This window comes from Prinia subflava, chromosome 1, assembly GCF_021018805.1.
Source record: "Prinia subflava isolate CZ2003 ecotype Zambia chromosome 1, Cam_Psub_1.2, whole genome shotgun sequence".
Lineage (NCBI taxonomy): Eukaryota > Metazoa > Chordata > Aves > Passeriformes > Cisticolidae > Prinia > Prinia subflava.
Genome location: NC_086247.1, coordinates 130,384,126 through 130,409,250, shown reverse-complemented (window position 1 = coordinate 130,409,250; position 25,125 = coordinate 130,384,126). Strand labels below are relative to the sequence as shown.

General features: G+C 39.2%; 2 protein-coding genes across 2 annotated transcripts in view; one reads left to right on the top strand and one right to left on the bottom strand.

Annotated features, from left to right (window-relative positions):
• HEPACAM2 (HEPACAM family member 2) lies at positions 1-21,739 on the bottom strand. The gene is made up of 10 exons (XM_063412239.1): positions 21,552-21,739; positions 15,761-16,111; positions 14,416-14,700; positions 10,690-10,986; positions 7,732-7,857; positions 7,624-7,648; positions 7,464-7,501; positions 6,100-6,173; positions 3,869-3,981; positions 1-661 (listed from the first exon to the last, which is right to left on the bottom strand). Exons 1-10 carry the CDS (start codon positions 21,619-21,621, stop codon positions 652-654), a joined length of 1,389 nt encoding a protein of 462 aa, XP_063268309.1. The 5' UTR covers positions 21,622-21,739; the 3' UTR covers positions 1-651.
• A 2,972-nt stretch (positions 21,740-24,711) lies between these two features.
• Positions 24,712-25,125, top strand: part of VPS50 (VPS50 subunit of EARP/GARPII complex) — a 69,502-nt gene continuing 69,088 nt past the window's right edge. The window contains exon 1 of the mRNA XM_063412226.1: positions 24,712-24,942. Coding sequence (XP_063268296.1) covers positions 24,910-24,942 — 33 coding nt within the window. The 5' untranslated portion in view covers positions 24,712-24,909. The remainder of the gene's footprint in view (positions 24,943-25,125) is intronic.

Genomic DNA, 25,125 nt, shown 5'->3' with positions numbered 1-25,125 from the left:
TGCAAAGGAAACGGAATTTAATGAGAACACATTATTCTGAATAATATACATATGTACATTTTTGTAACTGCCTGACAGATCTATTTCTATGCTTGAAAATTATGTCATATTAAATGAAATAAAAAGAATGACTTTGTTCTAAACCTCAAATGTATTTTGCAATCTGACATATTGCATTTATTACTTTTCATGCCAGCATGGAGGTCTTCTCTTGTGAAAGTTAACCCAAATAAAAAAATCCTCTGTTTGCTGTTTTTTGCTATTTTTTAAATAAAACAAGCATGGATAGCATCTTGGGGCCTTTCCTTCTTGTGCCTCTGCTGACTGTGTTTTAGAAAAGGTGCAGGTTTTATAGTGCATTTTTTAAGCTATCTCTTTGTCTTTTGTATTCACTGATAAGGAAAAAAGAAAAAAGAATTAAAAATATCCCAAGAAATTACTACTTCAAAAAAGAAAAAATAATTAAGAAATGGGCAATTTGGAGCACCCCAAGAAAAGGGATTGTCAGTCTGAAGAGAAACTGCTATTTTAAGAAAAGATGGCATAAGCCTTTGCCACTCTTGGAGTTGTAGGTGTTTGCTTCAATATATTATAAAGAAAAAGAAGTAACTTTGGTATTTTCAGATACTTTGACTTCCTCTTCCTGTATCTTCATATACATCTAGGAAAGAACATATACATAGATATATATAACACTTGTCCACAATGCTGTTTTTCTTTTCTTTAAAAGAACTATTGCAAGCATATAAGCAAACCAGCAGCTCTAAACACAATTCTTCAGCCTGAATAAGATCTCTGGGCCCATATTTGCAGCACACTGATTTTTGACTGAATTTTTAGTATGCATAGTATGTCTAGTTTTTAAAAGACAGCATAGGTCTGAGCCATGAATAACAAAATCGCTAATATGGCATCCTGCATTGCTGCTCTTTCTGTACAGATAGTTTAAGCTGCTTATATTGTACAACAAGAATATATAATTGCTAAAGGGTGGTGGTAACCATGGACTGAGCCAGTGCAGTCCACAGTACAGCCCTGTGCTGAAATGTCTGGCAAGGCTTTGCATCCTTACTGCTCTTTAACAGCTGGCAAAGCAGAAGTTTGTGAAATGGTTAATGATTGACATGAGAGAAACAGCATGGATCAGAGGAGAGGAAGATGATGTAAAATTATCTTCATTTGGTGTGAAAATTAAACCTAAGTGACGAACAGTTTTTAGTGGAACAGTTATGAGCTGTCAGTGCTTATCTGTAAAAGCTGGCTAAACCCCTTGCTCATTAGCCTTGGCAGACACCTTTGGATTTTTCCATACATGGAAGAACCTGGTCAGTCTGTCAAAGGATTTACATTTAGTCTAAAAAAAATGTCCACAGGCAGGAAAAGAATCAAACCAAAATGGCTTAAAAGAACCTGTTTGATGAAATACTGGAGTATGTGACAATCCTGTAATTCCCTGTGTCTGCAGAGCCCAGAGATGAAGCAGAAAAGTTCCCTGAAAATCTAATTTTGTGTTTTCCCTTTGAATCTTTGGAGGAGCAGAGGAGGTGAGTCTGCAAAGGCTGTTGTGAAAAGGAACTAATGGAGGCCTATGAATGTAAAAGTGAAAAGCCAGCTATCATCTCACCTCATGTTTTGACTGCAGTTAAGTTATAAGCCTGTCAGTCCAAACCCAAGAGATTTAAAGAATTTAATTATTTTCCAGTGGTATTTGTACCTTTTAAGGGGTGCATCTAAAATTTTGTAGTTATGTAGGCTTTCAAAGGCACATGTGCATGTGCGGATGAAAGGATAAAAAGGCTGATAAAAGCCCAATGAAAAGTGGAAAAAGCTATTCCCAGGTGTTAGGTATTGGCTAGTCTGCAAATTTGCTGGTACTGTCACTGGGATTTCTAGGAGCAAGAGAGAGAACAACAGCTAATTCTGGTGCAGTTACATTCAAAGACAGGATTTGAAAGATATCAGACTGTAAATCTGAGAATTAAGCATTGCTTTTGATTGATTTTGCTTTATATATTTCTTTTAATAAATTTGTGAAATCACAGCAGTTCCATTTAGAAGCACTGGGAATAAGAATAAAGTGACCACTTAACTAACAAATCTGTTTGGCTCCCGTAATATTTGTTCTTTTGCTTTGTAGAAAGAGAGATTCTTGCCACAGAGTGCAGACTCTGCACTCTGTTTTGTATCATTTTTCTGTGAATATTGCTGATTATTGTACAGATGACTGCATACTAAGTCTGTGGGATTCATCCATAAGTGACCATTCCTTGGCACCACAGGAGTTTGCAATAACTTTCCCAGTTTCATTCTCTGTTCTGTGGTGTTTTGTTTATCCCTTATACTGAAATTGAAACATCCTGCTGTAAGCACCAGTATTGACTTAGTCATCCTTATTTATTTATCACTCAGAGTGCTCCTTCTCAGCAGGTCAGGAACTGGAAAATTCTTGTTTGTGGTCCTTCTAATCTGAGTAGTTTTCCCAGTACCCTGCTTAGCAGATTTTGTGCTATTAGCAAAAACTTTCCTGTTTCCTTTTCAAATTACAAAATATGAAAAAAGCAGCAAAATTGGTTTATGCAAATGAGTTCTTTACAACTACAGAATACGTTTTGCAAAGTTTAAGCTGAAATCTGAACTGTCACAAAGTTCAAGTTACCTCTTTGTTGCATTTATTCTTTTTTTCAGAGGGGTCATGCATCAGTGAGAAAGTTGAGAAGGAAGACATGTAAGAGGAAGAGCAAGAATATACATACTTTATGAATGGTATTTTTTACAGCTGGCTTTAAAAATCTTAGGGTTCAAAGTGAAAAATTCTGAGCAGAACAAAACATCATTAGCAATTCAGTGTTGCTTTCTCACTGACCAGCTTGTTTTGACAAGCATGGCTGTGTGTTTACATACATAACTTGGACACAGAGTTGAAGACATAACCTGAGATATAACGAAATTTTTTGTAGTGTAAGTACTGCATGCTAATGCAATCACATAAACATTGTGATTACTCAGTCAACTGATTAGCATATTGTTAAGAGTGTGCATTTTTCTTTTCAACCATAAAAGAAACAGAACACACTAAAAATTATGGAAAATGAGATACAATTGGCTTGTTACCAAATCAGGTCTTGTGTGCTGTTCTTAATTTGTAGGAAGAACTATATTCACAATAGATTCATAGCTGCTATACCACAATTGTAAAAACTTCGGTGTATTCACCCTTCTCATGCTAGGAAGTGATATACAATTGGTGACTTGAACAAAACCAGGTCTGTGAGACATAAGCACAATGTGCTGTGGGCTTCCTGGTATTTAACTCAGCAAAAGGGTTTCTGTGGAGTTCCCAGCCATGGTACCACAAAAATAGAATTCTTTTGCCATAGAGACACTGCTTACTCAAGTACTAGTCTGTTAGTATTTCAGTGACTATTTTAACAACCACTGATTATTATTCAGCTGACCACTTTCAATATTGCAAGAACCCCCACCCTAACTCTACTTGGCACATGGCTCAGAGGTCTGGAGGCCATGCTACCAGATGGAATTAAACTGCTTTGATTGAATATTTAACCTATTCAGTAGGAAGTGCTGATGTTTCAGTGCTCTATTAAATTAAAACAAAGCTGTGTTTGAAGACCTTACCTTTTGTTTTTTACACTCTAACAAAACTGGTGTAATGAAATAACAGACTGGAGTCTTGAAGAAAAGTGGGGGATTGGATAGGAAATGGTGGAGGAATTAAGGTAGCTTATATATTTCTTTCCATAACCCTCTCAGTGGAATCAAAAAAACAGCCACCAAAATGTAAATTGTTCTGGATGCAAAAAAATTTTTCTCTGGGCTACCATGTGAGTGAACAGAGTCTGTAACTTACTGTTGGGGGTCTTGTTGTGGCTGCTCAGGAACGTGCTGAATAACTTCATAAACCGTACTTAGCATATCCTGGGCTGTGACAGAGTCAGGGCCAGGAACAGATTGACTTGAAACCTAAAACCAGCAAAGTGTATTCCTACTGTAAGTACAAATACGAAAATATTCAATAGAAATCAAACTGGTAATGTAACATGCAATTCTTTAAACTTTTCATCAAAGTTTTGCTTGTGGATTGAACAGGTAATCTCTGCTAGTTTCCATTTCATTTTGGGTAAGTTCTCGTCACATTAATAGTAAGGCAAGTAATAGTTTTAAATTAATTTAGTCCCTTAAAAGATTTAGGATGCAGCTTTTGCATTTAATACAGCAAATATGTTATATTAATGTACCACAAGTCAAGAAAGGAACATTTAATAAAGAGAAAAGCAAGAGAGTAAAAAAGCAGTAAATATTTGGGCATGTGTTCAGCATAAAATTCCCACTGACCTGTCGAAGAGAGAAAAGTGCATGGAATTTCCAAAAATCAAGTAATATTGATTGTTCAGCATGTTAAGTATATTAATTTTCTCTTATGTCATGACAACAGATTTACCTAGACTCCACATCCATAAAGAATTACCAGTCTTTCTGCCTATATCTGCCTATACCCAACCTCCATTCATTATCTCCACTTTCTTATTTTCCCCTTTCTCTGCTGACTAAAATGAATCAGTGGATCAAATGCTGACTTTATCTGCAATGGTATACATTTGAGTAGCTGAACATAAACCAGTGGAGTTTCTCCTGTTCCTTGAAATTTTACTGGAAATTACAGTAGATTTCATTGCTGGTACATCCATCCTGTTGTTCTTGTCACTGCTCTCTCCCTCCTGACCTACTAAGGCCCTGATCCTGCAAGAGTGTTATATTGTGATATGATCAGCTTAAGGGATATGGAATCATAGAAGGTTTGGGTTGGAAGTCCCTGAAGATCATCCAGTTCCAACCCCTCTGCCATAGGCAGGGACATCTTTCACTAGACCAGGTTGCTCAAAGTCCAATCTGACTCTGAGCACTTCCAGGGATGAGGCATCTGCAAACGAGGCAACTCCCAGTTTCATGAACATCCTCACAGTAAAGAATTTATTTAATGTAAATATACTCTCTTCAGTATAATATGCTTAAGGGTGTAATGATCTAGAGCCTGATCTCTAAACTTAATAAGCCTCTTACTGGTACAAAATATAACAGAAGCAAATCAGCTGCTCTGTTTTCTAAAAGTCTTTTATCTCTGCTGCTGTAAAAGTCTGTCTTCTCCACTAACATTTGCGGTAGCACTTTAGCCATATAAATGGATATTTCAAACATCTAAGTCCATCAGAGAAGATAATAAATTAATCTATGACTGGTTTTTGACATCATGTATTATGAGTGCTAATCATAAAAACAAATTAGGTGTGACAACGTGACCCTGTAATCATGCTCCCTTACCTGACCAGATTGATGCTCTCAAATGGTACAAGATTACATTGCTGGCAGTTTTCCCTAGCAAAGGGACAGTCTTTCTTTTATTTCCTTCTAATTTTACCATTGTTCCTAAATTTTATTACCTTGTTTCTGATTTTTCATTTGTCTTATTACACCGTATCAGAATGATCTCCAACTGCTATGCAGTAACGTCAGCAAAGACATAAGGCAAGAAAGGAGCAAATGTTGCAGGATTCTTTCTCTGCTAGAAAAATTCCTTTGCTTAACTCCTCTCCCACAATACATGAAACCAACAAAATAGTTTTTGTGAAATACAGCTGAGACTTACCTATATTTAGAATTTAAATAACCCCCTGAGACTTTTCTGCACTGCCAGGGCTGAATGTTGCATGAGCAGAAATATTAGGGTCAAGGGAGAAAATGGTATCACAATAGTACGCTTGCCTGTGTGACACAAGTGGTTCAGTGCTACCCAACTACCCAACACTACTAATATTCTTTTAATATTCTTTTAAGATAGAGTAGTTGAATGGGGATTGCTATCTTTAGACCTTGGTTGTTCCTTTCTTCATTGTGTTGGTTATGAAGTACTGAACTAGTAACACAGGCAAGAAAGAGCAAGTACTGGGTAAACAACAGCCATGAATATGGTGTTATACAGCCATAAGAAGCAACAGAAGCAAACCTACAGAAGGATTCTGGTACAGATATTTAGTATACCTAGAGAAACAGAAAAGAAACTGTTTATGATGTAAAATCACATACCCTAGAACCACTGGTAAGATCTGGAAAAGTGATGAACTCGTATATCCCAAAATCATCCGAAGCACTTTCATGTCCTAAAGTTAGAACAAAGATTACAAAAAGAGATGTAGTATGAACCTGGAAAATAATGACTGGCAAAGTATTTTGCCCTAGTTTTTAAAACACCTGATTCTGCTTATGTGATCTGCTTTAGACCACTTCCCTGCCAAGCTCCTAAACTTGTGTGGAGGGAGGCAGGACAGCTGCAGATGTCAGCTGCAGGAGTGCGCAGTACTTGGTGATTTCCCACGCCTTGTACCAAGTGAGGAGCCTCTTGCTAACCTCAGCAACAATTTTGGTAGAGACATTCATACTCTCTATTCTGAAAGGGTAAAATGACCAATTGACTTTCGTTTCCCTAGAGGAGAGGCTGAATTAATAAACTCAGCACATCTACAGTGTAGTGAGGCAGTACCACCTGCATGTTTTACAATTCTGAGAATAATAAAAGGGAACATGGTACCAAGAGATTTTATTGGCCACATGATTATTTGGGACTTCAGATACAGCTTGTATTTAGGTGTAGTTAGTCTCTTTCTCTACCCTCCCACTGTCCAGGAGATGTGAGGCTCTTGGTTATCTCTTGGGCATCATTTCACATCAAGGATTGCAGCACTAACAACAGTGTTGAGATTCTATCCTTTGCTATGACTTTGATGGGTCCCCTGTGTTCAGGTGAAGCTTCACATGCTTCTCTATACTTGTGCATGTAGCAGTTTATGGTCTGCTCTGATACTTTGGTAGAAAGGAATGGGAATAAAAGTGACATCCTCTCAAAGTATGGCTGGTCTCTAGCATCTCCTTCCTAGGATCATGTGGGAAGAATTGTGGAGGGAAAAGAGGCAGGGAAAAAAACTACTCTGGGTCCTGATAACACAGAAAAGGCAGTACAGAATATGGTAGAAGGTTATATATGTATACTGCAATGACATTAACTCATGAATTTGGTAACAGTTGATGCATGAACATTTTCAGTTGTAGTCCTCCCATGGTGCATCACCTCTTACTGCCAGAATAACACTGATTTAAGTCATATTGGTGACAGCAGTAGAATACAGGTATTCCCGTCCCAGCATACTGGGATTAATAGGTAGAATTCAAGACAATAGTACATACTGCTACGAGCTCCAGGCAGGAGCTAAACCCATACTGACTTCTCATTTAGGTCTTATCTTCATTAAGCTATCGTAGAGGTGTGCAACACAACATAAAAACACACTTTTCTTCCTTTCCTTTTTTTTTTTTTTAATGTATGTGGAGATGCTATTTTTCTTTTTCAGGAATGGACTTTGATCTTCTGCTCACACTTATTTCATTACCATTACCTGAAAATGCCTGTGCCTTTCTGTAATCAGCCTCTGCCCTAGAAAACATAAACATGTTTCTCAGTTTGACATCATAAGCCAAGGAAAGAAAATTAATATGATAAAATGCAATTCTCTGGATGGAAAGTACTTTTAGATCTAGGATGAATTATTTCTCTACCTGCTCTGTAGCTTCTGTTGTATCACTGAAAAGAAGAAGAAGAAAAAATTATTCTTTTTGCTCCAATGGTCCAAAAGAAGAGCTGGACTTTACTTAACTTTTACATACCTTTATGTGGCTGATATCTTTTCCATAGGAATAAAAAGGCCATAGCTAGGATCAAAAATAATGAAATCCCCGTTATTACTGCAAGAGAAGACAAAGATTTTCCTTTCTGGGCCAGCTTTTCCAACCCTGTGACAAAGAAGATGAGTACTGTATTTAGTTCCTTGTTCTTTATAATGTGCTACAATGATGCTGAAAAATGCATCTTTTAAAATTATTCTGAAGCTAGTAAACCTGCATAGGGATACAAAACAGATGCAAAATTTGGGTCTTGTGAATGGGTAATATTCATTTTTCCCCACAGATCACCTGAACTGAAGAAGCAATGATATGCATATCAGAAAACACTTCAAAGCAGATTAGTGCCTGGAGCTAAATGAAAGTCAGTAAATGTAATCCACAAATTACAGCATCACAAAAAGAGATGCATATTGTAACTTGAGGCATAGAGACACTTCACTACCAAAAAAGAGGATGAGAGAGCAACTTGTGCTAGATTGGAGGGAAATCATCCTAGTAGTAGGAGAGGACAAAAGATCCTTTAGACTTTTTCTAAAGACTTTTAGATTACTGAGAGTCTTGTTGTTTATCAAACCACATCAGAAACGAATAAATTATCACAGAGTTACAGAATCAGTTAGGCTGGAAAAGACTCTGAGACCATCAAGTCCAACCTATGACCAAAGATCTACATGGCACTAAGTTCCATGTCCAGTCTTTCCTTAAACCCCTCCAAGGATGGTGACTCTACCATGTTGTTTATATTTACATCTAAATATATTGAAAATACTTCTTTTCTTTCCTCAGGTCTTTTGCTGGGATATGCATTAGCAGGACTTTTCCAGCAGGATTTTCTGATACAACACAAACACAAATTGCATATAATTACATACTTGAAAGCACATGGAAAACATTTGAAGTGAATTTTCAAATACAAGAATGAGAAAGTTAGGAAATGCCAGACATATTTGCTTGTGCACTCTTAATTTCCTCCTTTTGCTCTGAATTGTGCAGGTGAAGGACATGTCACAATCCGTACAGGTAAATTAATGTTGTGTATTTGCTAGTGCCAGATTTATTACTACAATTAAAATGTATATTATTTAGCTGGATGTGTTTCCTTTGTTGATGAACTCCTATGCAAAGGGCTAGAACTGCTTCTATCTACTTAGACCTCCATCTAATTCACTAGTATTGTGCTGGCTACATTTGCAGTGGTTTTCATGCAGATTAAATATGAGGATTTCTAGCCAGATGTGTCCTAAAGATATGGGAAAACAAATCACTGCAATTTCACTGATTTTTTCAATAGTCCTTCAGTGTACTGCTCTCCTTAGGAAGAAAAAGCCCAAATGCTGGAGAATCAGATGGGCCCTCAAAACTGTTCTTTAAAGTGAGTAATTTTAAACGTAGACTCAATAAATCACATCTCCATAGACATATCAGTGCAGAAAACAAAGACATGCTCTTAGCATGCATTTAACACATTCAAGCTGACTAACCTTGAAAACTGAGCAATGACTGGTGTATGAGATACTTCATCTTATTTTAGAATCTTGGCTAAAAATGGGTAACAACTTAGTGCAACTATTGACATAATTGTAAATTGTTAAAATAATTGTTTTCTTGATATTCTTTAGTATTAATTAGGCAGCTGTCTATAGCACCATATAGGTGAATTTTTGTCCCATGGGGAAGTTGTGTAAGGTCTTCTGACACATCAGAGTTCCTGTTGCTACTGAAAATGAGGTTTCAGGTATTTTGAATGCCATAGTCCAGGCTCTGTATCTAGGATTATGGAGGTAAGAAAAAGGAATCTGGAAAATTTTCATAGTCTTTACTTAGTATATTTATTCAGCTGCAATAAGAATTTAGCTTGAGCAGCATCGCTGAGAATGAGTTGTGCGTGAAGTCTGTTAAAATCAGTCAGTGCTGCTCTGCAAAGTGTAGCCTTGACATCTCCATTTTGTGCTATTTGAATAAACACTCATCAAAAAGAAAACAGCTGCAGAGGAGGAAAATGATCTTTTTATATTTTAAATGCACAGGATAAAATGTTTTAATAAGATTTAAGTAATATATTTGTAATTAGGATATCTATTATTTAAAGAGCAACTAAACATGAAGCTGTGGAGCCTTCCCTCCTTTTTGGCCTTTGAAAGGAAATCTCAGCTGAATATCATATCTTACATGAACTTCCTGCAGAAATGTCATGTTTATTTCTATCAACACATTGTTCTGGTTGCATCTTCTTTCACTACTAACCACAATATTTAGTTTTTGAGTGCAGTATTCTTACTATGAAATTGCACCCATCTTGCTTCCAGCATACTGAAAGCCCTGGGTTCATGATGAATCAGTAAGTAGCCTGAATCATGCACATCTCTTCTTGTTTACCAGACTAACAAATTTGTTAGCTCTTTGCTCAGCACAAGTGAAATTGCTTTGTTGAATTTTCTAGCAGGCAATCTAGTCTATCTTGTTGAACATTAATAGCATATGTTCCTTATCTGGAAATACTTGTATCCATCTGTATTGAGAAGAGAGATCAGACTTCCTCAATATCTTGTTCTTTGCTCTATGATTCTGGAGATTTTTTAAAAAAATGCTTTGTGCTATTGAACACAATCATACAGGAGCTGAGGTTATAGTGTATGACAAATAAAGATACGTGTTCTGCAGAATCCAGCAATCAATCCAGAGATTCACAAATATGACAAGGAAATCATTTACATGAAAACTGTAATAAAATCCCACAAACTTCAGAATCTTAGTAGGTTGCATTCCAAGCTGTGCCATACTGCAAGTAAAACCTGTATCCCATGGAATGTCCAAAAGCCCCTTTACTATATTCTTATCAAGACCTAGATTTTGATACATCTTTTAAGAATGATTTCCTTTTTCTGGGGCTGACGCTCCACTCACATGTTACACTTTACAGCAATGAAGTTACACTCTTACCTACAGACATAACAACAACGGTGAAGTGAGTTTCATCTCGTTTCCCAGTCACATTGTTGAAAGCACAGCACATGTAATCTATTGTCTTCTGGGCCACTTTATCAGATACAACTTCCAGATGGGGTCCATATTTGATTACTTGAGTGGTATTGTCATCCCTTTGAATCCATGAATAAGTGTTTGGTGGATTTGAATCTGCTGAGCAGTCAAACAGCACAACTTCCCCCACGTCAACTGTAAACACTGCCCCTATATTCAGACCTTTGTCTGATTTTACTCTAAGTCCATAAGGTCCATCTGCATTGGAGAAAAAGGGAAAAACAGTGAGAAAATGAATATCAAAGTATATAATTAAAATCTAATCAGAAGTGTATCTCTAAAGTTAGATTATTTAAGTTAGAGTAGCCTTTAGAATGGCTGGCATTCAGTAATTTCAATGAAAAGGCTTTCACAGATCAATAACTGGATCTGTGCTAGGCTTAGCTCAGGCTACACTCACTTAATACTTGTCTTCTTCCAGTCCTGAAATAATTTGTTTCTGAGTCACATGGCTGCAATAGCCATCTTCCAGGCTGCATTATCATCATAACTAATGGAGAAGTAGGATAATATTAATAAGACATAAATTAAAACCCACTTTTTATACTCAGTAAAACCCCACAATGACAGCCTTTTTGTATCCCTCAGCTCTATTTTCCCTTTCCAGTATTGTTCTCTACAGAAAACTACCTCTTGCCTCAGTAAAACCAGTTAGCTAAATGACGTGTAAAATAATAAATCAATCTTTCTGAGTAACACTTCACTGCTCCATGGGAATATTTCCAATTGCTCCCATCACTACGAGACGGTTACAGTTTCCAAGCAGATGGCAGGTATTTACCGTGGCTGACCTTTTCTTTACCACCTGCAGTAACTCCCCCACTGCAATGGCATATGGCAAAGAGAGATCCCAGGGCCTGCTCTGGATTATTGACAGCTGGGAGCTGGGAGACAAAGTACTTCTGCAGGCAGAGGTTGCACCAAATTAGGTGACTTCATATAGCTCAGGAAGTAAGACCCCAGTTCCCACCACTGACTTGGATATAGAGAATACCATGGGCATTTGCAGTCTTTCAGCATTGCACTGTTTGCTCTTAATACTTTTTTTCCAGATTTTTATTATGCACAAAGCAAACCCTCAGTTCTGATGAATGACATTCTGAAAATGCATATACAATAATATTTACACACATGGAGAAAAAGTGAATCTCAAGGTTTTTGACTGAGCTCTATATCACAACCATTTAAACAGCAAAAGATTCAAGAAATGTGGACACTTAAGTAACTTTGAGATTTTAAAATTCTGGTAAACAATATATCAAAACCAGGTTTCTAGTTTAGAACTTGGAAAGATTTTTCAAATTTGTAGAAAAACACATGCAATTGAGTGAGGCAGAGAGGAGGAAGCAGTACCAGAGCTGGGACTGAAGGGCACACGGGTCGTCAGAGCAAGTGCCCCAGACACGTCAGTGCCATCAGTGCTTTGGAGACTATCCCAAGTGTAACAGGTCAGAAATTCAAATCTCAATGGGCTGTGCAACAAACAGAGCTGTCTGAAAGGTAGCAAGAGTGGCAGATATTTTTCTAGCCCGACTTGACTTTATTGCATGGGAAGAAGGCTGTCAGGCTGGATACAGTGCAGCCAAGTTCTGTGTAGGTATTCTTTGAAGACAGACCTGTACCAGGCCAATTCACAGCTCATTAAACTGAGAAACGTAGTAGAGGAACTGCATTCATACACCTTCAGGTCTCATTCTTAGCACTCTAAGCACATAAGTGAGCTGAGATTGTGACTCTACAAAAGCAGGCATACAAAAATGTGCTACCCCGAGGAAAGAATGTGATTTTAAAAAAACCAAAAAACTACAGTAATGGTAAATTAAAACTCTAACAGTGCTGGTTATTTCCTTTTTTATCTTGATTCCTCTGCCTAACGAGATGGAAGCTCAATTAATATTTGTCTTCTTTAGGACTCTTTGCAACTGCTTCTTCATCTTCAAGTATGCACTGCTGTCAATTTTATAAGCTACACATAATCTTATATCAGCTCATATCTAACAATGTCCTTGTTAATCTTTGCTAATTTAGGCAGTCCTTTTCTCCTCATGCAGCATAGAGACCACACTGCCCTCCCTCCCCCTCTTTAGATGCAAATCATCCCCTTATCCAATTCTCCCAATTTATAACAAAAAACCCCAAACAACTAGCAGAATAGGTAATCAGAGATGAAAGGAGGAGGAAAATATGAGAGCTAGAGATGTAGGTCCTGAATATGTTGGTAGTGCAGTCATAACAAGTTGAGCATGAGCTGTCTACCAGCTGCTAGCTGCCAGAGCCTGGAGAAAGCAGGAATGAGCACCAGCCTTTGGCTGGACAAGAATCCAGTTCCAGTCCTTGCAGTGTCCCTTCAGACTGGCCCACTGGGTAAACTGGCTATATCTGAGTAGGACTGGTGGCAAAGTAGGTCCTGGCCTTTCAAATTTCAGCTCTCCCCTGAGAAGGATGATTCAGTCACATATGTGTAGCATGTGCTACTTGAAAATTGAGGAGGCACTGGGAATTCCTGACATGGACCAAAATGAGAAGGCCGTAAGATTTGTCGTATAATTGTCAAATGGTGATTAAATCGCTCTTTTGTTTCCTCCAACTCAATTAGTTTCTCAGGTGCCTTCATTTCCAGTCAAAATACCTGGCTACCTTATGGTTTACTCTTCTGTAAAAAATGGTCTTTATGCAACTCTTATTGCTCCCTCATGTTTCCCATTTGATGTGAAATATAATCACTTCTTTCAGCTCTAATTTTGCTAAGCGTGACTGAAGTCTCTTCTCCATTCCTGTCTTCCTTTCTTTCCAGTTCAAGATCAGCGTTCTGGGATCTGCAGGGACTGCATGAAATGTTGTTCATGTGGTGTCATCTTCTGTGTGCCATTTGCATTCCCCTTGTTTCCTTGCTGGAAATTCTTTGCCCACTTCTATCCATTGCTAGAATTCAATGTCTTTCTCATGCCTGAATCACGCTGTCAGTTCATAGATATCTTGTGACAGCTCAAACCTCTAGGCTCACTGCCTTGATTATTTGCTAATCAGTCTTGATCTTATCAGCAGAAGTTCATGTTTTTTATTCTCTGAAAAGGCATACCCGTTTATTTTTTACTAGCAAACTTCATCCCAGCTCTATTACTCTGTCAAAGTCATTCAGTCCTCCTATTTAATGTCATAAATGAACTTCATTGAGATACTCCCTGTCTTCTTTCTGGTGCTATTAATGTCAGTACTAAAAAGGACTGGATCTGAAATGATCTTGAGGAAACCCATTAATACCAGTCCTTCAGCCTGGTACTTTCTGTGCTTACCTTTTTGATACTATTTGGTATCTAAATTTATAACAACATTTTCATGTATAACGACCTCATTATTTTTTTCCTTTGAGTCACATCTGAAGACATCTGTGGAAATCTTGAAGTTTCTATTTGAATTCTGCAGTTGAGACTGATCTTCACAACTACATAACACTGAATAATTTTATTATCCCTTTTTAAGGTAGAGCTATTACAAACAAGCTCATTTTGGATGCAAGCTCACATACAATATCGACTCAACCGTTTTCTGCCTGTTTTCATATTTGGAGGCACTCCTTCCAGCAAAATCTTTCATACAAAGACAATAATGAATATTTCATATACTCACAATATATGGTTGGTGCTATTATCTCACTTTCCATTGCACTGACAGGGTTAGATACCAGACAGCTGTAATTCCCAATGTCTTCTTTCACTACAGGAACAATCAGAAGTGTAGCATTGTTTGATGAAAAGGTATAATTAGGACCAGCATGAAGACGCTTCCCATTTTTTATCCACTGGTAAGCTACCCTTGTACCTCTATCCACATTACATTTTAGGGTAATATTCCCTACATACTCCACTACTCCTGAAGATGGTTCGGTATGTACAGTTGGTTTTGTGACTGGAACTGTAAAATGAAGAGATATGAAGAGTTGTTAAAGTGACAAGCCATTATATTACAGTGGTCAAGATGATTCAAATGGCAATCATCATTCTCTCTGAAAATTAATCTCTTAAATGTAGTTAAAGGTTAAAAAAAAGAAGGCCGTATTCTCATCTGGTGACTGTAAGAATTGTTATGGGACATAAATAAAACCAGACTCTTTATGTTACTGGTAATAGGATAAAGGCTGCAGTCGTGTGTACTATGGCCTCTTGCCTCATATACAAATCACTGAGTCCACAAAAATGAAAAGAGCACAAAGCATGACTGCCTACCACGTGTGACCTCTCAGCTTTGCCCACAGCTTCGCCCACACTGGGCACCACTGAAATCTGGGCAGTCTGACATGAGGATGTCTGTAGTTTGGGATGAGTTTGGAAGTCAAATGTCAGCTTCAACTTTGTCACCTCAAGATGTCATTCATCTCATTCCTTCCAAGCCCAACAGCTACAGGGTTCCCTCTGTATAATCCATAAATCACAGAAGCTTCTTGTCATCCTTTTAGATAATTCTTTCCTGTTTCCATTTTTTTAAAGTCCTCAATACAAAGAGCAGATTCTAAAGAAGGAAATCAAGTACTTTATTAATTCAGATTTGGGTGTCTTTTACAGACATAGGGCTACAGTCACCAGCAAAAGTCAATGGCTCCTCTTTGTTGTAGGAGGAAAAGTTGCTCAGGGAAAAAGACCATTTGAAATTCAATGCATCCTCACAATAGCACAGCAGGAACTTATTAAATCTCATTTTTTAGAAATCTGTCTAATTTCATCTTAAATGTTTCTATACCTCGTCAGTTTTTTACTTATGATATAGAAACACCAATCCATATATTAATTTTACTTAAAGGCGACATATTTTAGTATTCCCTCCAGCAGCATAGAAAACAACATAACTTAAATGCTAGCATTTGTTCATGTACATTGTGTTAAATGAGACACCACTGTAACTGGATACTAAGAACCAGGCCTTCAAAACTCTTGTAATTTTATTTTCAAAATGAAGTTACTATCTTTTACTAACTTACCATCAACAGCTACTCGAATCTTTTGACTTGCAGCTATGGTCCCATTCCCACGGACATTGACTTTTACAATGTAATTGCCCTCATCACTGAGATGCAATGGATTAATCCTCAAAGATGCATTCGGTGGTATAAGGGTAAACTTGTGCTGGTATTCCAGGTCTGGAACTACTCTTTGATTCACAGAGCCAAGCAAGTATTTTGGATCACCCTGAGACCTCTCAAAAAGCCAAATTATCTGGATTTCAGAGGCTGTAGCATTGAAATTGTAGTCAACAGAAAGATGAAGTGGTTGCCCCTCAATACCGTGGATGGTATGAGATGGTACTGTCAATTTTAAGGCAGAACAAATCCCTGCACAAAAATGAAAGAACAAACAAATAAACAAACCCAAAACACAAATGGAAACCCCAGAAAACTCAAATGAGAAATTCTCACAGTGAAAAAACTCTCAAAGCTAAGACTTGCATGTTTTTGCATGGTTGTAACTCAGATTTTAAGTACGAAAGGAGCAAGAGCTCATCACTGACTGTGGTGAAGCTGGATCTAGCTACAGAGCTCTAGCTTCAAATTATGCAAAAAAAAACAATGGAAGGATCTTTTACTGTTGAAAGTCTGACAAAAATGTACATTTACCTGAATGTATAAAATGTCTACCCTTTAAAATATTTCATATTTGTAGGTCTTACACTGTCTAACAGTGTTGGATTGTAAACTCAGTTTTTGGGATTTTTTCTGGGTTGGTTCAGCTACAGAGGAACTTCTAAGGTACTCTGCCAGTTATGCTGAGAAACTGACTGAAAATCTGACAAGCAGCACTTCCATGAATTTTGACTAAAACTATATATCATTATTATTGCTGACTGCTCTGTACCTGTAAGACTAAATTCAATACAAAGCTTGCAAAAGTCAAATCTACAGCCCCATGATTAATTCTGTTTTCCAAGAATTCTGTCTCTGTTATGGTGCAAAAAGGCCACTCCTCAGTTAATCATTGTCTTTCCCATACATTTTAGAAATCGTTTTTCCTTGTGATGGCCTAAGACATATTTATAGAACACTATTAAAGCTTTAGTCTTGGGACTAAGTGATTGATTTTCACATTAACTTTTCCAAGGCACTCGTGAGAACAGCAATGATTTAAAGAATTGACATTAATAAACTGATCTCACAATACCATTTTAACTGATAGGACTTTAGGGATGAAGAATTTAAGGCCAGAGAAAATTAACGGCAAAAATAGAGACTCATTTTGGATTATCAGTTTGAAATACTAAGGACATGATTTTTCAAAATATCTATGAAAACATTTTAGTATGTTCAAGATGCAACTCCAATTGACTCTAGTTGCAGGTTTGATTTCTCAGATTTGTGTTCAATACTGCTGAAAAGCATGCTGCAAGTGCTAAAAAACCCTAGGAAAAAAAGCAACCTGTCGTAAGTAAGAAATGTAAAAACTGTGATTTAAGTAATCCATCTGCTACTGCATAAGAACACACTGGAGACTGAGAATGCACTGCCCAGGACAACACTCAATGAGAGCACCATCTATTCTTTTCCTGCTAAGGATCATTTTTGGCTGGACTTGATGATCCTTGAGGTCCCTCAAACCTGAGATTCTGTGATTCTTGACATGCTTCCAAATACCTGTAATGAAAACGTAATTTTCCAGCTGATGTACATGGAATACATTTCTACCTGCGTGGGTAGGGAAGGGTAGAAGGAGCAATGTATGAAAAATATGTGACTGTGCTCATTAATATAATGCAGAGTTAACTTTGTTTCTTAAATTTTCTACTTCCATATCATTATTCTTTATGACAGAAATTGTTAAAGGTTCATTTACACCTAAGTTCCTAGGTTATGTGACAGAAAAAAAAAAAGAAATTCAGCAGCATAATATGGTATCTGTACATGTCTTTTGGGTTAGAATAATCAATTTTCAGCTTGCCACAGTTGTTTGCCATGAGGTAACAGCAAACAAACTTGTTGGGGATGTGGGTGGGGACACAAGAAGGGGGGGATGGGTGCAGATGCAGCAGTAATGCCAGTAATTAATGTCAGAGGTACTCTGGAAGGACATGAAAACTGGCAGAGCAGAGAAGGAGTGTGAGTGGACTGGCTCATGGGTAGCCAGCAGTGCTGTACAGAATCTACCCCAAAAAAGTAACTTTGTGGCTGGCTTCCCTTTTCAGAAAGCTGAGCAATATTAGCCTCAGCTAAAGGGAGCTAACAGAATTTCTGAGGGCATGGCAGGGAAGCCAAAGGAAAATGCTGCAGAATACTAACAGGCAAATATACAAACAGACAGTGAAACCATTTGACAGAGAGTCTGGCAAGCCCCCATTAGTGAGGGCTGAGGAGGAAGCAGGCAGAGGGCTTGAAGCTGGACTTTAATTTGCAAAGGACTGGCTGGGGTTCAGCTGAGACAGGAGGAGAACGGGGTAAAAAACAGGAAGAGTGTAGGAAAAAAGTGGAGTGGCTTAAGTGGAGGATACATAAGACAGAGATGTTTACATGCTTAACTTTCTAGATGAAAAACCTAAAACGGATGATGCACATCAACTGAAGCCTGCTCCCCTATCCCTTTTAAACAGTATTTGTAGCCTGCTGTTCTTTCAATTTTCTAACACTTCAATCTCCTCAAGGCTTGCTAAGCTCTGCTTAACAGAACATTAAGTATTTTGTTGGTTGTTCTAACACTTCTCAGATGTTAATATGCTCCCTGACAATATTACAGGACAAATCAGTTTTAAACTGCTGTTGTCCACTTGGAAAAAAAAGAGAGAGTAGCTCCTCAGTAGAATCCTTAATGAACTATTTAATGCCGCAGATCTATTTCATATAACCTGCCAATTATATAATCACCCATTTTAATTTTTAGATTGACTGGAATAAATAAAGTCAAAAAACATCTCTCAGGCACAGAGAGATCAGTAATTAAAAGATCTGTACATATGTTTACTCATTTTTTATGTAGGATGCTGTTCCATTTTTGGGTTTATTTAGCTGTCAATAGGTGATTTTGCTGTTGGACAACATGCCAGTAACAGAAGCAGTGCCATCATAAAATATGGAAAATAAATAATATTTCTCACAGATGTGTTTGTGCAAAAACTTAGCATAACATAAGCAGGTCTTGCAAGCACCAGGGACCACCAGTATGGAAGCATAATAGAATAATGAAAAGAAAATCAGGGCAGAAAAATTTACTTTCTTTGCAGCTAAAAACTGTTGGAATAGAAACTGTATATTAACTTTGTTCTGATTAATTCACAGGGGAAATTTGCTCTGTGTAATGTCTTGGAAAGACATTTTGACCTGCAATTAAGGAAATTCTTTTAGCTAGGACCAGAGGTGCTGAGGGCAGAAACCCCATTTTCCCCCCAGTGCCTTCAGGAGTGGGTTTGGATAACCCCAGTTCTTGTTGCTCTCTCTGGCTTTGCTAGGGTGACTTTGTGGAGTGCAAACATTTCACAGGAGCGTCCCCAAGGCTGGTAGGACAAGGGAGAAGGCAGGTTGAGATTGGGACAAGTTATTAGATAATGGTGTTCTGTCAAAGGCAGGGCTTTCACAGGAACAGTGATGGAAGTATCCTGGTCTTAGCAGAGATCGTGTCTTCTGCAGCCTGGAATATTTTTCATTGAGAGGTTTATCCTCTTCACCAAAAGTTTGTCAGGCATTGGAATGGGACGCCCAGGGAAGTGGTAGAGTCACCCTCCCTGGGGGTACTTCAAAGATGTGTGGACATGGTGCTCAGGAACATGCTTCAATGGTGGAATTGGCAGTGTTAGGTTTATGGCTGGACTTGATGCTCTTTAGGGTCTTCCTTTGCCTAAAGGGTTCTATGATTCACTTGTTTTAGAATAATTTTGATTTTTAATTTAAACTGGGCACTGTTATGACTAATCCTGGAATTAATGTTAACAGCAAAATCAAGGGAAGGTGTCAAACTAAATTCATACTTATCAGGCCCAAATTCCATAAAATTTAAGCCTCTCCATACAGTTTTACAAATATAATACTCTTTTTTCCACGACAATGGAATTCCAAAACCTAATTTTTGTAAAATGATCATAAGGGTTGTACCACAACGACCTCCATTTGGAGCTCAGTGATCTGTGCTTTGCTTCCATCTCACTTTGCTATCACCAGTATTAGCAAGCACAACAGAATTGTTGTTGACATAAAACAAGGGCTGCAGTTCTAGTTTAAATTAAGAACTATGACATAACTTTTGAGTTTATAACATCAACTGAAACCTGCTTAGTGAGGTTTTAGCATTCTCTGAATTTAACATGCACATCTCCTTGTCAAAGGGAGTTGGGATTCTCAACTGCTTTTCACCAGAGCGTTCATTTAGCCCTTCAGCTCTCCTGAACTTGGCGCAAAATCAATGAAACTTATTTTTTCCCTTTTTACAAGTAAATTTATTTGTGGAAAAAAACCAAAAACCAAAAAACAATCAAACAACCCAGCTGTAATGGTCCAGGAAAGCTGCAATTTCTATACCTCCATTTATATCACAGAAAATTTGGGCATACTCTTCCCTGGATTGCGATTTTTGCCCAAGAAAAAGTTCCACTGAGCTTTGTTACAGGACTTAATTTTATTTGCCGAGGTCAGTGCCTTCAGTGGCCCTTGTGTCATGTCTTCAATGCACCTGATTCTCATCATGATATGAAGTGTGAGCAGCACATTTCCCTTACCAGAAAATGTGTATATCTGTGTAAGGATGTAAGGCTTCTCGGTGAATAAACCAGTACTCTAAAGCTCTCTGCTTACATGACAATAACTCTTCTAGGATTTTAATGAAAAATATCCAATAAAGTGGTAAAGTAGATAAAGCACAAAATCACTGTTTTTCATCAACCCAATATTTTTAATTTTTAAAGAAGAGAGCCAATAATTGTCATATAAAACATCAATCATTATGAAGCCCAAAGTCTTGAAAAAGTATTTAGCTAAAAATCAAGGTAATTAGGTGACTCTATAACAAGCTAGGACTGTGAGGTTCACAAAGAAGATAAAAGTTTTTCCTATACATAAATGAGGATGCACTACATTTGTAATATTATATTTCCTCTGTTGACATTTACAAAAACAATAAAATATAGAAAAAGGTAATTACAGTAGTTTGTAGAAATAAACTTATCTAACGTTTGATCACAGGATATTTCTGTCAAAGTACATAGAACATCTATTTTTTATCTACTGCATGGATAGCAAATGCACACTTACAAAAACTGCATCCAGACACCAAATAAATGCACTATTAATGGGGAGATATTCTTCAGTTGACTAAAAGCTTAATTTAGTTTCAGTACCAATTGCATTTACATATTACATATAAATTAATCATAAAAAAGGAAAATAATGTATCAGTGCTGTCTCAATGTATCTTTAAAGAAGTGTGTAACAGCTTCTGTATAATGTTTGGTTTAGAACCCGTCCAGCCTTACTTGTTAAAAAGAATACACAATGTATATGTTACTCAATAATATGAAATAGTATGTATTTAATCAATATCCATGTTTTACATGTAGATTATGCATATTTAATTAATGCCAAGTTTTACATAGAGATTATGTATAACATTCATTTATGTTCAGCTGCTTTAACTTCACTCATAAAACAAGGTGCCACTATCTGAGGACAAGCTTTTAGGCTACCTTCCTGAAATCAAACATCTGACAATAAAACAGAAATATCTTTAAATTTATAATGATAAATCTTACAGAATCAATTAAAATTTCCCCAATGACAATCAAATATAATTCATACTGTGTCTTACCTACAAGCAGAAAATATATTTTGCACTGTAAGTCCCAAAAGAAGTTGGCTAAAGGGCTCCATGAAAGCATCCTGTCCCACACAAATGCCACCTTCTCAGCACTAAGCCAGGGCTTGGACCTGCAGCTGCTGGTTTATTTGCTAGGGAAATCAGCAATGAGTTAACAGGTTCTATCCTGTCCCCTGCCTTCTGTGATTTGAATATGTGTATACAAAGAACAAAGGGAGTGGAGCACCTGTTAGATGGGGACCCATCTTCATTGCCTCTGATTTTATCATAACCCTTCCCCGGCAGTCACAGAAAATATGACACAATGTAATAAATGGGGCACACAATACAAAGTACATTTAAATAATAGAAGTAAGTAAACGCACCAAGTGAACAGGTTATACCGTTATTAACTTCCTTTGGTTACAGTTTCATAAAAAAATACCATGATGCTACATGCTTATTTCAAACTAAAATTAGTATTCAAAATATTTTTTCAGAACTTTTCTAATGGCAGCCTCTTATTTTCTGTTACAAAAAACCCCATTAAACAGCTGTTAAAGAGTCTTACTAATTTTTTTCTTCGCACTTTCAAGCCCATAATTTTTCTGTATTTTTTTTGCTTAACATAACTCAGCAAAGAACTAATTCCCTTTCTCTAAACAACATGTAATGTCAAGTGTGTCTGAGACATCTTTGAAATGAAAATCCCATGGCTAGAGTGGACAGCTTACTACAGTTGTTAACTGCTGATTATTGTTTCTTCTCCATTAACTTACATCAGTTTAAATTAATATTAATGTAGGGTTTGGATTTTGTCCAAAGCTGTCACTCACCATACAAACCAGCAGCAAACTGGACAAACCCTCCCAGAGCTGTGCAGTAACAGTTTGCAACAGCAAATATTAGTGACAGAGATGGTTTATCCATACAAAACCACACAATATTTTTCACTAAACAGCACTTAGGCAGCCTATTATTGATTAACAAATATTAGGCTAGACTGTGTCCTGCTTTGTGCAGGAGCTACGGGTAGGAAGGAACTGCCTCCCCCTCATTGTGTGCTAGGAGCAGGGGTCCAGCAAAGTGCTAAGCTCCCATCAGAAGGGTTGAACACTCAATTTTTACCTTTGTTAAAGAGAGGTGAAAACACTCAGATGCTTCCAGGTCCAATATAAGAAACACAAGGTTTATTTCAGGTTAATATAGCAGAAGTACAGTGGTCTCACCACAAATAATATAACCACCCAACATGTGTCAGGAGATGAAGAGGGTATTTCACATATTCCCAAAAGCTTTCCAGCTCCATTGTCCTTCCCAGCTTAATGTTGTTGTTTATAACCTGCTTAATCCACCTAACTGTGGGTCTGATAGATCAAATTGCAGCCTTACACAAAAGTTAGGTTCAAAATTATTATCTACTTGATTTCACCATGCAATAAAATATTGGTCATAGGTTCTGAGTAAGTTCTAACTGAAACAATGGGACCTTTAGCACTGGAATAAAACCAGTGCTGGCACTTTAAATTCCCCATATGGGCAAAGAAAATAATAATAATAATAATAATAATAAGGAACAGACTAGCACAGTTATGTTTCTCAATTGTGTCCTGTCTTTTCCAGCATTTAAGTGTATTCTTGATGTCATTAATATAGTGCAAGTTTTTACAAGAACTCACACAAATATCGTGCACGTGAAGAAGGGATTTATTTTTCTGTAGAATTGCAGCTCACGCGAGTTGTTAAATGGCATTTAGACAATACAAATCAAACCTCCCTTCTTTTGAATAGAAGCAACTATATTAAAGCGGCACTATTTGCAGCACCAACATGCTGAAAATTTGAGTTGTTTTATTAAGGAGAAGTAACTTTATTATGTGCTAAACTTGTTAGAAGTTTTCCACAAAATTGCACGATAATCCCAATGGTAGCCAAAAGTACTGAGCTGCTGCTAAAGCAGGCAGGGCGGGACCGATGGTGCAGAGCCGTCCCTTGTCGGTGTGTGGTTCCAGAGACACCTGCTCTTGCTGCCCCACCCTGCAACAACACAGCAGCAGCTGGGTATCACCCACAGCACCAGGAAACACCCGGAGCTGACCTCCGGGCACCCGAGAAGGAAAAAAAAAACATTTTCCAAAGGTAGAACCGCGCCACAGTGCATGTGCCGCCAGTCTCACCGTCGAATGCTGTCTCCGCTTAAGCAGAGACTGCAGGACATATTATTTCTTTACTTGTGCTGATACAAAGTAGATTTTAAAAAGCTACCTGGTGGGTTTTGGTGTGTGTGTGGTCTTTTTAAGTTGCTATCAATACAACTAAGAGTGACACAAGCCTGTTTTGGCGACGCAGAACTACATCCATCCCCGTGACCAGGCCAGGCGCGCTCTGTGCCTAACGCCCGGAATAACCCGAGACCAGCGGGAAATTCTCCTCGTCTACGTCTCCAAAAACGGAGCCTCGTTTTGTCTTCGGAGCTAACCGCTTCCAAATCTACACAGGCCAACCTCAGTCCTCAGACTCCCCTCCCGCACCCCGCCGGGAGGAGAGACCCCACCGCCGCGCCGGGACAGCCGCAGCTCCAGGCCCGCCCTGCCCTGCCGGCTGCGCTGCCGGGACTTGTAGTCGGGCCGGGCGGGACGGAACTACCGCTCCCAGGGAGCCGCGGGCAGTGAGGAACTACCGCTCCCGGCGAGCTCCGGGCAGTGAGGAACTACCGCTCCCAGGGAGCCGCGGGCAGTGAGGAACTACCGCTCCCAGGGAGCCGCGGGCAGTGCGGAACTACCGTTCCCGGCGAGCCCCGGGCGGGGCGGAACTACCGTTCCCGGCGAGCTCCGGGCAGTGAGGAACTACCGTTCCCGGCGAGCCCCGGGCGGGACGGAACTACCGTTCCCGGCGAGCCCCGGGCGGGGCGGAACTACCGTTCCCGGCGAGCCCCGGGCGGGGCGGAACTACCGTTCCCGGCGAGCCCCGGGCGGTGAGGAACTACCGCTCCCAGGGAGCCGCGGGCAGTGCGGAACTACCGTTCCCGGCGAACCCCGGGCAGTGAGGAACTACCGCTCCCGGCGAGCCGCGGGCAGCGAAGAACTACCGCTCCCGGCGAGCCGCGGGCAGTGAGGAACTACCGCTCCCGGCGAGCCGCGGGCAGTGAGGAACTACCGCTCCCGGCGAGCCCCGGGCGGCGCGGAACTACCGCTCCCAGGGAGCCGCGGGCAGTGAGGAACTACCGCTCCCAGGGAGCCCCGGGCAGTGCGGAACTACCGCTCCCAGGGAGCCGCGGGCGGGCGCGGTCAGGTGGCGCCCAACATGGCTCCGCCGTGGGCCGGCACCTTGCGCGGCCGCTGAGCGCAGTCGGGGCGGCGGTGGGGCCATCATGCAGAAGATCAAGTCGCTGATGACCCGCCAGGTGAGCGGCTCCTCTCGGGGGCGGCGCGGTACCGCCGCGGCCGGCCCGGGCTCTCCTCGGGGCCGCCGTGGCCGGCACTCCGGAGAGCCGCGGGTATCGCCCTCTGCCCTGGCCGGGGAGGGAAGGCTTGGGGCGTGGGAGCTCTTGCTGCACACGCATCCACCTTGTTTTTCTCCTTGCGCC